The sequence below is a fragment of the Pleurodeles waltl genome, chromosome 3_1 (genome assembly GCF_031143425.1).
Source record: "Pleurodeles waltl isolate 20211129_DDA chromosome 3_1, aPleWal1.hap1.20221129, whole genome shotgun sequence".
NCBI lineage: Eukaryota > Metazoa > Chordata > Amphibia > Caudata > Salamandridae > Pleurodeles > Pleurodeles waltl.
Genome location: NC_090440.1, coordinates 1,446,495,418 through 1,446,507,112, shown reverse-complemented (window position 1 = coordinate 1,446,507,112; position 11,695 = coordinate 1,446,495,418). Strand labels below are relative to the sequence as shown.

Below are 11,695 nucleotides of genomic sequence, written 5' to 3'. Positions count from 1 at the left end.
CTAGGTGAAGTGAGGTCTGAGGCAATGTGTCGCTTGTCGAAAAATGCAAAAAACTACGGATTTTTATTGGACTAAGATGTAGAAATATGCTCAGCATTCAAAGTCGCAAGACAGCATCGTCTGTGGCATTAGTAAACTGTTTTGAGGTACAATGAAATAATATGGGTACACTGCATGAAAAAGGCCTTACTAACTTACAGGTGTGTTTCTTTGCACTTTTCAGTTCTACATCTATCAGTTAATCTACTTTGCAAAAATACTTTGTCATTTGCATAAAAAATACTCAAGTTCCATGGCATATTGGTCAATGACTGTTGTTGTTCGTGTGTTAATATAGTTCCTTTACCCAACTTCAATGCAGATCTCCACTGCCAATGTAATTATACATATGTTAACATGTTCTTACATTATGCTTCCTAGTATGTAGTTCAATTTATTTGGAGACATCTGATGAGTGCAGCAGGGCTAGCATGAAAGCAGATCATTTTTCACTGCCATCATGCCTCAGTACCTAGGTCACTTAGCTGGCTCGGACAAACACTTTTCACATAGAGAGAAGTATATTGGCTCTACAGCTAGTGGTATAACAAGAAAAGTCAAGCCAGTAACCTAGGGAGGAATGTATGAAAGAATTTTCCCATAGACACAGAATGGGTTAAACCCTTTCATACATCTGGCCCCTAGTTGCTACCAGGTATTAAACGCCATATTGTTTATAGCAGCATCAAATATGGCACATGGTTCCCCGTCAGACAAATGGAGTGGCAAATTGACACACTGCCTCGTGCACGAATAACCTAGTCCCATCTGAATGGCATTGTCCTCTGTGAAGAGACAGCAACTGCAACTAAGGAATCTAAAGATCCTAATTTGACATGGCACTGACTTAATGTTTTCTCAGATCCTGCCAACTGCTATAGCCGTTCTCCCAAGAAATATGTTGGAGTGAGAGTGCGAATGCCAGTGAAAGAAATACTCAAGAAAATCCGCATAGAAAATGCACAGGCATCTGGTGATATGCAAGTAAGAACTTTATGCACTTGGCGAAAACATGATTGATTTGGTCTGCTTCACATGTGCTATGCTCTACATCGGAAAGTTCAATAGACCTGTACATAGCTTTGTATAGGGTTGGGCCAGAATTTCAAGTCAGTCAGTCAGTCAGTCAAAATTCTTTATTCGGCAAATTACCATAAAAGAACAGAATTCATTTCACATAGTATTATTTACAATGCAATATAGTCCATAAAATAAAAAATCAATAATAAAATGCCTCATCTACATTAGGTACAGACTAGTTTCAAATTCATAAATTCCATATTCACATAAAGAACCCAGAACCACAAGAAGATTCTCATCATGATCAAGTCCTATACGCTAACATCCTGAATTAAAGTGCAGCTACCTCCACTAATTCATAACCTTTTCTGATAGCAATAGCTACCCTTTACATTAAAAAAAAAAAAAAAATCAAACAAATTCAATTGTTGTACATAATATTATTTACAATATTAAGACGTAAAAACATCAATAGTAAAATACATCATCTATATTGATTACAGACTAATTTCAAATTCATAAATTCCTTATTCACATAAAATGCCTAAACCACAAGAAAATTCTCATACTGGTCAATCCTGTACACTATCTCACTATATTAGAGTACCACTGCCTCCACTAATTCATAACGTTTTCTGATAGCAATAGCCAGTCTTAAGAAATTTAAAATGGCATAACAAATATCAATCGAATTCAGCTGCTGTATGAACGTCAAAGCGTCATTATAGAATGTAAATTGTGATTTCCGTAAAAATGGTAGTAAAAATGTACGTCTAGGAGCAGAATAAAGCGAACAAAATAAAAGAAAATGACATGTACTTTGTTTAGAAAAAGAGTTGCACGGACAATTCGGAAGCGCTTTTTGCCAGCAACATTGCTTAGGAAAAGTCACTCTAGAATGAATCAGGTTTAATCTAAATAAAAGAAGAGAAAATTCTGAGAAATTCGGGAACCAAGATAAATAGTGTTACCTCCAAGATGCAGTTGAGATCTTAACATGGGGGTCAAAAGTTTTCAATTGCGATGCCTCATGTAATCTCGTATTTGAGATATGTTCAGAGTATCGAATTTTAACCAGATCCTTAGCATTCGAGGTCAGCGACTTAGGATGGGAAAACATATTCTCCAATCCTAAATTCCGAAAATTAGTTTGTAAATAAGAAAGCCACGGGATCCTGCTAGAATTGGCCAGATGGATACAATCCAAAAGACAGTCTTCTACCAAAACGGCCACAGGATTCAACCAGACCTTCAGCCATAATAAAAGTGGGCCAACACCAACCAAATCCCCGATATAACTTAGTCCCAATTCCTCATGACAAATCAAATTAGCAACATTCTTAGGCACCATCAATACTTTATGTACAAATTTATTCTCAACACATTGGCGAGAGTCAGCTTTATTCAAACCCCACAGACCTGCCCCATAAGTGGCTGCAGATACACATTTTGCTTTAAAAAGCCTAATCATATGGTAAACTGGCCTATGGGCTAGTTTGCGAGCAAACCGGAAAATTCTTCAAAGGTTTTCATCATCTGTTGGGTCTTGCAGGTAAGATGGGACTTCCATTTTAAGGAGGAATTAAGATATAAACCCAGATAGCAAAACTCCTTTACTTTATTTATAGTGATCTCTCCAATGATAAAACGTTTAGCTCTTGTATTTATAGGACCACGTCATTACATATGTCTTTGTATAATTTACTTTCAGATATAAATCTTGCATAAAGATTAAAAAATTATCCATCAAACTTTGTAAACCGTTAGCAGTGCGGGCGATCAAAACCACATCATCTGCATAAAATAATACAGGGAGCTGTCTCGCACCCATTCTAGGGAAATCTTTACCATTTGCTATTAAAAAACTATAAAGGCCGTTTATATATAACAGGAATTAAAACATCGCTAAAATACAGCCCTGCCTAACTCCTCTTCAAGTCACAGTTCCAAAGTTTAAAAATGAATACCATTAAGAGGGGTGGGATTTGAGTGTGGTCTGTACCCGAAACTCCAATAACAAGGCTTTTGTGGTACACTGCCATCGCTTAAGGCTTCACGTCATTAGTGCAGCTTGGCATGGCATCTTTACATTACGGGTGTGCTGCAGGGATGGAAAGGAGAAGCCAGTTACCATAGGCAACATAGACATCCTCTCACTTACAAACTACTTTGGACTTGATACCATGACCATCAGGAGTGTGTCTATCTGAAGTGACTTATTACTTCTCCATGGCGGCTAAAGAGAGGATTTGGGAGCATACTTTTTGCGTACAGATCGATGTGGGAGTAAGAAAATACTTGTAAATGAATGGAAGATCATTCATAACAATTATTATTATCATATCATCATCATCACTATTGTTATTAAGATACATTTTTATATTGTTAACATTTCTGTTGCTAATTGATCTTACATAGCTCTCATAGAATGCAAGCATGCTTAGAGGGATATACAGGATATGTGGGAAAGTTGAAAAAGTGAAGGAAAGGAAGATGGGACAAGAGAGAAGGAGAGCACAAATAACACAGTGCTGTGCCAACGTATCGTACATGGAAGATTGATTCACTGGAGCCCAGGGGAGTCTACAATATCAATGAAGGTTATGGAATAGGTACCTGTTAAGGTTCCTGGAGAAGGCAGGGAGTTCCAGTTTCAGACCGCTGAGTCTAAGGAAGACTGATTTTGAATTTTGGTCTGCTAGAATATCCTCATATCAGATCTTCTATATCTCTGTAGCTATCGAGAATACTGGATGAGTAAGATGGTGTAAAAAGACTGGACAAGGTCAGCAGGTTGATATGTTTTCCTAACGTCTCATGAGAAAACAATATAGATATTTGCACACTGGCATGTTTCCTTTCATTCACACCAGCTTTTTAAACGGAGAAAGAGGAAACCTTGGTCTGACTGTCAGAGAGCAGGTCTGAGGTTTATGTTAGACATGTCTAAAAAACAGGACAGCTGCAAACTTTCTGGAAAATGTTGTGGTGGTATGAATGGGGAATTACGCTGAGTTCACTGTTGGCTGGATGTCAACTGTTAATTGTTACAAGGGGTCAAGGCAGAAACCTAATTATGTCAAAAATGACCGCCCTAAGTTCTTGTAGTCAGGTTATGTCGAATATGTTTGCAATTTCTGGTGAAAGAAACAATAATTGTTTTTTACGGATTCCTTATGAGGGTACTTTAATATTGCCCCGTTCAATTTTTTTTTGTTCAGGCTGCCATTGAGAAGGAATATGTAGAATGACATAACAGGAGTAATTGTAGAGCCCATGTTTATGCCCAGTGGGTGTTTGCTGCTATTAGCAGAAAACTGATGCATGTATTTACATTTTCAATGAAGAGGATTTGGCTATGGTGTCTTTGGTGATGACAGATATCGCCATCAAATCACCTAATGGTTCAAGATACATGTGAACAGCAAAACAATTAACATGGAAATCTGAGGTTGAGGGAAGGCATGGGCCATCACTAAATAATTAATATTATTTTTTAAGCCTTGTGCAAACATTTCCAATTCTCATAATCATATCTATTGTCAGCCATGCTTTTGGGACCAGGCTCACTTTTTGCACTTAATAAAACAATCTATCCTTAATTCAGAGCATTAAATGAATGTCAGTAAACATTAAGAAATATTAATGTATCACACACATCTACATAACTTGACATAATACATTATGAATATCACAATTCACAAAAAATAAGCATGCTTTTGCACATATTTAAAGGTCATCAGCTGCAATGGGCTAAAATCAGAACACCAAGAAATAACCTGGAAGCATCTGCTGATCTATAATAAGAAGCTCAAAGCACCAGCTAATGAGACTAGATGCTAAGCCACCAACCAGCACAGAACAGGTAATGGCACCACTACACTTAGGGCCTGAATTAGATTTCAACGGAGGGAATACTAGGTCACAAACATGATGGATATCCTGTATTGGGATTCCCAAAGGACATAATGGGATCGTTATACGGCAGACGGGATATCCATCACGTTTGTGACAGAGTATTTCCCTCCGCCGAGATCTAAATCAGGCCCTTAGTCATTAGAATGACACATTCACTGGAGGACACAAAAGGACTATCTGAACATAACTGGCTTCAGGCAAATGGCAGCTCACAGGTTCAAAACAGAGGGTCAAAAACAGGGAATCCCTAGTATAAATCACCATGCAAAGACTTGCCAACACGTACCCCACATTCAAAAGATTAGATTGGAAAACAGCAAGAACCACCCTAAACCCACCAAGCTACCTCACAATAAATTTGGTTGAGGAAGGAAATTTCCCAGTAGAAAATCGCTACACATCAAGTCCACACAAGCAATTGCCATACGTGTTGCTGCAGACACCCATTAACATGGTATATGAAGAGTACCATGTGAAGATCTAAACAACCAGACTTCTGCATTAGTATACAATGTCTGAGTAATGAAGCAATGAATCATGTTGTTTGTTTATCAAGTTTAAATCGACAGTTAGGTATGTTTATGCTTTTGTTAAGTGATGGTTATGTGAAAGCTAAAAAGTTAAGTACAAAACAGCTATTTATAACGCTGCAGGGGTAGTCCAGACAGTTTGTAAGAATTAGATGGTTAACAGAAGGTTGCTGGCAAAGCATTATAGCTTGCTGCGGAGGGCTACAGTGGCTGTAAAGGTCTGGATTCCGATACCCAGGCGTGGACCTAAAATGAAGGCGAAGGCCTATTCAAATTGCATTTACATTGGATCATCATGATATTTTACCGTGTTAATGTCACCACCAGACATTCCAAATAAGGCTGATATATTGGTTAAGAACGGTCTTGATAAAATTCATATTTAATAATAATTATTCTTGCACTACAAAAAATTTGGAACAAAACTAGGTAGGGGTTACAACGATGGCCTGTCGGAGAGGTCGTACTGAGAGTGCTTTGGAACCTCCGCAACCTCGCTTTAGGAAAAGGCATCGAAGGCTGGTATGGAAGCACAGGGCATGATAGAGCCCTGGAGAAAAGCAGAAACATGGGAACAGGGATGTGTCGAGACAGAGTGGCAACGAGCAGGTGAGGTTGGAAACAGTGCCACAGATCAAGCTGAAAAAGGATATTGTAATGAACTGGCCAAGGCTTAGCATGGTTGTGGTTTGTAGTGAAAGGTGAGGAGTTGAACGACAGGGCAATTGATAGAATCTTTCCATGTTTCCCAAATGCATGACCTATAACTAGGTGGCTTTCCAATGGATAGTTGGACGATTTAGCGATGGATCCCTCAAACCAGTCTTGCCGGATAGACTTGATGTCTTATCTTCTTTTTACTTAATTTGGATTATATTTGGATAAAGGGCTTTTCTTGCATTGTTATAGACTCTTGTTTATAAAATGATTTTTTCAACTTTGCGATTCATTAAAAAAAAAAATCTGATGTGAATTTTATGTTTTAATTTTTTCACAAATTGTACTTGCACGCTTAATTAAGAACCAATTTAAACATACCTGTGTGTAAATTGCTGGTGGTGCCGGCCAAGCAAGAGATTGCCTCTCTAAGATCTTTTCAACTTTTTTCTACTCTCGCTGCTTTCGGTGTGGTACTGTCTTTCTGTTGATTCCATTTTTGTGGAGTTTTTCTAGTGTGTAGCATCTCAATCATTAGCAATACAGCATGGATTACTTTCTTAAACCATTTTTTACACACAATAAAGAGTGACACAGGCACACACAATTGTAGTTCTCCTTCAATCAGTTATTTCCCTCCTTATTTTGCATATTCTGCTTCACATACACTAACACGTCACCCAACAACTCCCTTTTGAGCATGTGTTGTTAAAATGGGTGACTCTGCCATTAAGGACACCTATTCTGCTTTACTGTTCAAGATTTGTACCATCACGTTCTCTTTTTAATATGTCCAACAAACATACTAGACATTGTAGGAAGATTCCTTCATTGTACAGTCTTGCTTTAGTGCTAATGATTGAGAGGCCACACAGTAGAAAAACTCCACAAAGATGGAATCAACAGAAAGACAGTATGACACCGAAAGCAGAGAGAGTAGAAAAAAGTTGTAAAGATCTGAGAGAGGCAATCTCTTGCTTGTCCAGCACCACCTGCAATTTATACAGAGGTTTGTTTAAACTGGTTCCTAATTCAAATAAAAACATTGTTTTTTTTATTATTATTTTGCAGGACACAGCTCTCCAGGGAGAACTGAACGCTGTAACAAGTAAGTGAAAAAAACTATAATGCAATGGTTACCATTTCCAAAACAAAGATAAGCAACACCAGCCGCAGTGTAAACGGTCATATTAAGTTTTATTTTCCCCTGGTATCTACATATAAATGTTTGGCCTAAATGTTAAATAATTAGGTCACTCTATTTGACTTACTAGTATTTCTTCTCTCACAACTCTGAAGCAGCGAAAACCTACTTGTACCCATATCTTTAATTTCTGCTTTCTTGACTAATCAGAAATGTTCATTTGTGCCTTGTAACTTCAGTGTTCCACATGTTTTAGAGCTAAAGGTATGTTAAAGACAGTTATACCTACCAATTAGCGTGAGATACCAGACGTCAACGCACAACCAGTGACACTATTTTCAAACCTACAATCTCACCGTTGTTTCGTGAGTGGTTATTACCTTTCTTAAATTAAATGACACTTCAACTTTGAAATATTGAGGAAGTAAAATTCACATTCCTTGTAAACGACAAGGTCATATTTGCTATGAAAACAGAGGGATAGTACAATTTCTGATAAGGAATGAAATAGTCTGTCAATATTAAGGAAAGCACAAGGTCGAACAAATAATAGATGCCTGAACGGCCTATCCCTAGTAATACACGTTAGTTCAGTGGAAGGTAAATGTCAACTGTGTAGTATGTTGAAAAGAGTATGTCTGAGACATTGGCTTCAGAACACATCCTAACGATGCATTCTAATCATATTGTGGGTACCCTAGAAATAGAGATAACTACCCTATGAGTATACCCTTACATATTTTTAGTTACTGGATCCCAGCTCCTATCCTGAGTATTTTTATTGAGAACTCCCACTGATGGTCGAACCCGCCAAGAGGGTATTTACCTATCTTGATGGAGATGGAGAGGGGACACTGATGATAATATGTGAGTGTGGTCTCCTCTTCCAACATCTTGGGATATTTGCTGTCACTCCTGAGACCTGAATGTAGGATGTAACAGCTAAATATCTACGTATCTCGTGTATTCATTACATGTATGTGCGAGGCTGCACCTAGGTGTCATTTGCCTCTCACTCTCCCCTTAGTGTGCTATAAAGATTGGTATTTCATCTTCTTTAGTGAGGAACCCTTCTCGAAATTGTGTGGTACATCTAGATTTATGTGGATGTATGGACTTGTGTAAGACCCAGCGGAATATCTGATGATTACAAAACGCTTTGCTCTCTGGGAGGCCAAATTCAAAGTCAGAATATTTAATTCTACTTTCATTAAATAATTTCCCTACTCAAACACTCCTTTCCGCTCTATGTACATGAAATGTGTCTTCCTTTATGGACAAAATTATAATAAGTGACAACTTTAATTTGGGTGTAAACCCTAATATAAGTATGAAAGAGTACTATAGGGAACAAAATATTTTCTTCCACCTCCATGTGCCAGAATCAAAGAGAGGACTACTCAGGGAAGCTACAAGGCAAGGAGTGATAATGTTTGAATTTAAGACCCAAAATGGGCGAAAGCCATTAGACAACCCAATTGCATTTTTGCATTTCTCTAGAAGTTAAAAATCACTTTTAGATCACTTTTTTGATTCAATTCTGCTTTTTAAATCCAGTTTTTAATTTTTTGTTTCATAGAAGGTTGAATGTGATCACCCCTGCGAGTGCCAGTTATGAATTGACCTGGAAATATTTCAGACCTATTAGAAATTAAATTCCCAATTTAAAGTTTGATGTACAGATACTCCATCACAAATATGACAGATTTCCATTGCTTCAATACAAGTTCTATAGCATACAGTGCACTTGAAATAAGGCAGTGGGGGTAATCATCAAGTTTGATTGGAATAACCTGTCCAACAAACTATAAATCAAGCACTAAGTGTGCCATGTGGGAGGTTGAAGGACAGTTTGGTGTGTCTAAGGGTCAAATTGAAGTGCCTAGGCAGAATGCTGACAGCCGGTTGTGGTCTCTGTGAGTGGTAGGTGGACTAGTGGCTGGGTGAGGTTCTTTGAAGGCTTGCGGGGAAAGTCTGAAAGCAGGCTAATGGTCTGTAAGGGTCATGTAGTAGAATATAATCATACACTGAGTGTGAGAAAACAGGGCTGCTTGCAGAGGCCCCATAACTTTTTACCCCCATTTTTCACTTTTTGCTGGTGTTTTCCTGGCTCTGATGGTGTCCAGGGTACTGCTAACCAGTCCCAGAGCCTGTGCTCTGTTTAAAATGAATATGCAAATTAGGCTAATTATAATAGGCTATTTCATCCTATCTAAAACTCCCTAGTATATGGTAGAGCATGCAGGTTTAGGGACCCCACCATAGGTAGTGCACCTATAGGTGCACTGCTGAGGTGCCCAGGGTTATTTTAAAGGCAGGACTGCCTTGCTGGCTGCTTTTAAATTTAAGTTATATGCAAATTCGACTTTGGAAATAAAAGTACTTCCGAAGTCTTAAACTACCTTATTTTTACATATACATCACCCCTAAGGTGTGGCTTATGTGCCCCTAGGGTTTGGAGCCATGTAACTATAAGAAAGGACCTTATATAAATAGTTTTATAGGCCCTGGTGAGGTAAAATAGCCAAATCTGTTTTTCCCTCACTGTAGTAAATGGTCTCCATAGGCTAAAATGGGGAGACTTTATTTTAATTAACAAAGTGCCCTTAAGTGCCAGATACCTTGAGTTTGTATCAAATTTATTGTTATACTAAATCTGACAACTTGCAATTGTTGGATTTAATATAACTTGTTCAGGTAAAGAGTTTTAAAACTCTACCTTTATGTTGCCAACTTCAGCTCTGTAGTGCACTTCTCTGATTGGCTAGCCTCTGGCAGCCTGGCCATGCTGCCTTCATGAGGTGTGAAGTGGCCTGTGCTGAACACAAAGGATGTGCTTGGGGAAGAAGATCTCCCTCAGCAGATGGTGAAGCAGGACCAGCGAAGAGCGCCAAACTGGTTTTCAAAAGCAGGGAAGGACATTTGGAGCTGCTCAGAACCTCCCCACATCCTGCAACCCCACAAGACAATTAGGTGCCCTCTTGATTAGATTAGAAGAGGGCAGGAGAGGGGTGTGTTTAGGATTTGTAGCCACTCCAGTGGGTAGGCTCAGCTAGATCTGACCTCCAAAAAATGCTTTCAGCCATGTTGGATTTCTGAAGAATGTTTCTTCCCAGCGATTGATTTTTGCCAAACTTCCAAGGAAGTGGTCATCAAATGGGGAAGGGGCCTGCCTGTGATTGGATAACCAGGGCCCCCCTGCTTTCTATCCAAGAGGAGGTTAAATATGGCAGAGCAGCACCCACACGTCAGATCCCTAGAAGGAACAAGTCAAAGAAAAAGAAGGACAGCCCTGTTGGACTCCTGACCTGCACCTGGACACTGCACTCTGAGGGACTGCACCAGCTGCACACTTGGGCTTCACCACTAAAAGGACTTTGCCTGTCTTCTACTGCTTCAGGAAGGGACTCCCTTGTTTGCAACAGGTATAAAGGAGCTGCCCAGAGTCCCCTGCATCAAGTCATGCAAGTGGAGTCCATCTGGCCAGCATCCATTGGCCAATTGAAGATCCTGACACTGTGCATTCTGGGAATTGTAGTCACAACTCCCAAGGAGCAACTCAGAGCATCCAGAACCTTGTATCAAGTTGCAGACAATTCAAGGACCCAAAAAGGACCTCTGGAAGAAGATCCAGAAGTCTGGAGACATTTGGAGCAACTCCATAAGTTGAACAGTTGCCTTCTGGGAGTTGTAGTCCCAGAACCCAAGAGGCAAACCAGAGCCTCTGAATCCTTGGCTGGTGCTGTGGACCACTTTCCTGAATCAAGAAACACTTCTGGAAGTACGCGCAATAGTGTTACCTTGTGGATGGCCTGAACTCTGGACTTTTCCACTGTCCAGTGTGAACTTGTTTAACCCTTTGAGTGCTAGTTGCTTCTGTGCTCTAGAAAACATTAATTCTTTAAAAATTCATATCTCTGGTTCCCCCATCTGATTTTAATCATGTTGGTGTCATTTTAAAGATAAAAAGATAATCTAGTTTTATAAATTGTTGTTGGACTTTTATTGTGTTTTGTGGTTTACTTACTTACTGTTTTGTGATTTGTAAATGCTTTACACACTTGTCTCCTAACTTAAGCCTTGTCGCTCATTACCAAGCTACCAAGGATTGAGCTGGGTTTAATTTATTGAGACGTAACTAGAACTAAGTGGAGGTTAGTGGCCTATTGCTAAGTGTAGGTACTTACCTGACATTACCAAAAATCCACTTTCCAACACTGAGGGTTTCTGAAAGTGGGCAGGATTGGCCAAGGAAGGAAATTTCCAGAAACTATGTCTGAATGCTGGTAGAGCCTCATAGGATGATATGTTGATTGTGCCAATATAATGAGAGACCCACATGCAGCAAAAAGGCTTCTCTTTTAGATTCTTGATGGCGATGCCAACT

General features: G+C 39.1%; 1 protein-coding gene across 1 annotated transcript in view; it reads left to right on the top strand.

The window, feature by feature from the left end:
• The first annotated feature begins 5,951 nt into the window (after nucleotides 1-5,951).
• LOC138283591 (uncharacterized) overlaps nucleotides 5,952-11,695 on the top strand; it is a 47,732-nt gene continuing 41,988 nt past the window's right edge. The window contains exons 1-2 of the mRNA XM_069221530.1: nucleotides 5,952-6,029; nucleotides 7,236-7,272. Of these exons, the coding sequence (XP_069077631.1) occupies nucleotides 5,952-6,029; nucleotides 7,236-7,272 (115 nt within the window). The remainder of the gene's footprint in view (nucleotides 6,030-7,235; nucleotides 7,273-11,695) is intronic.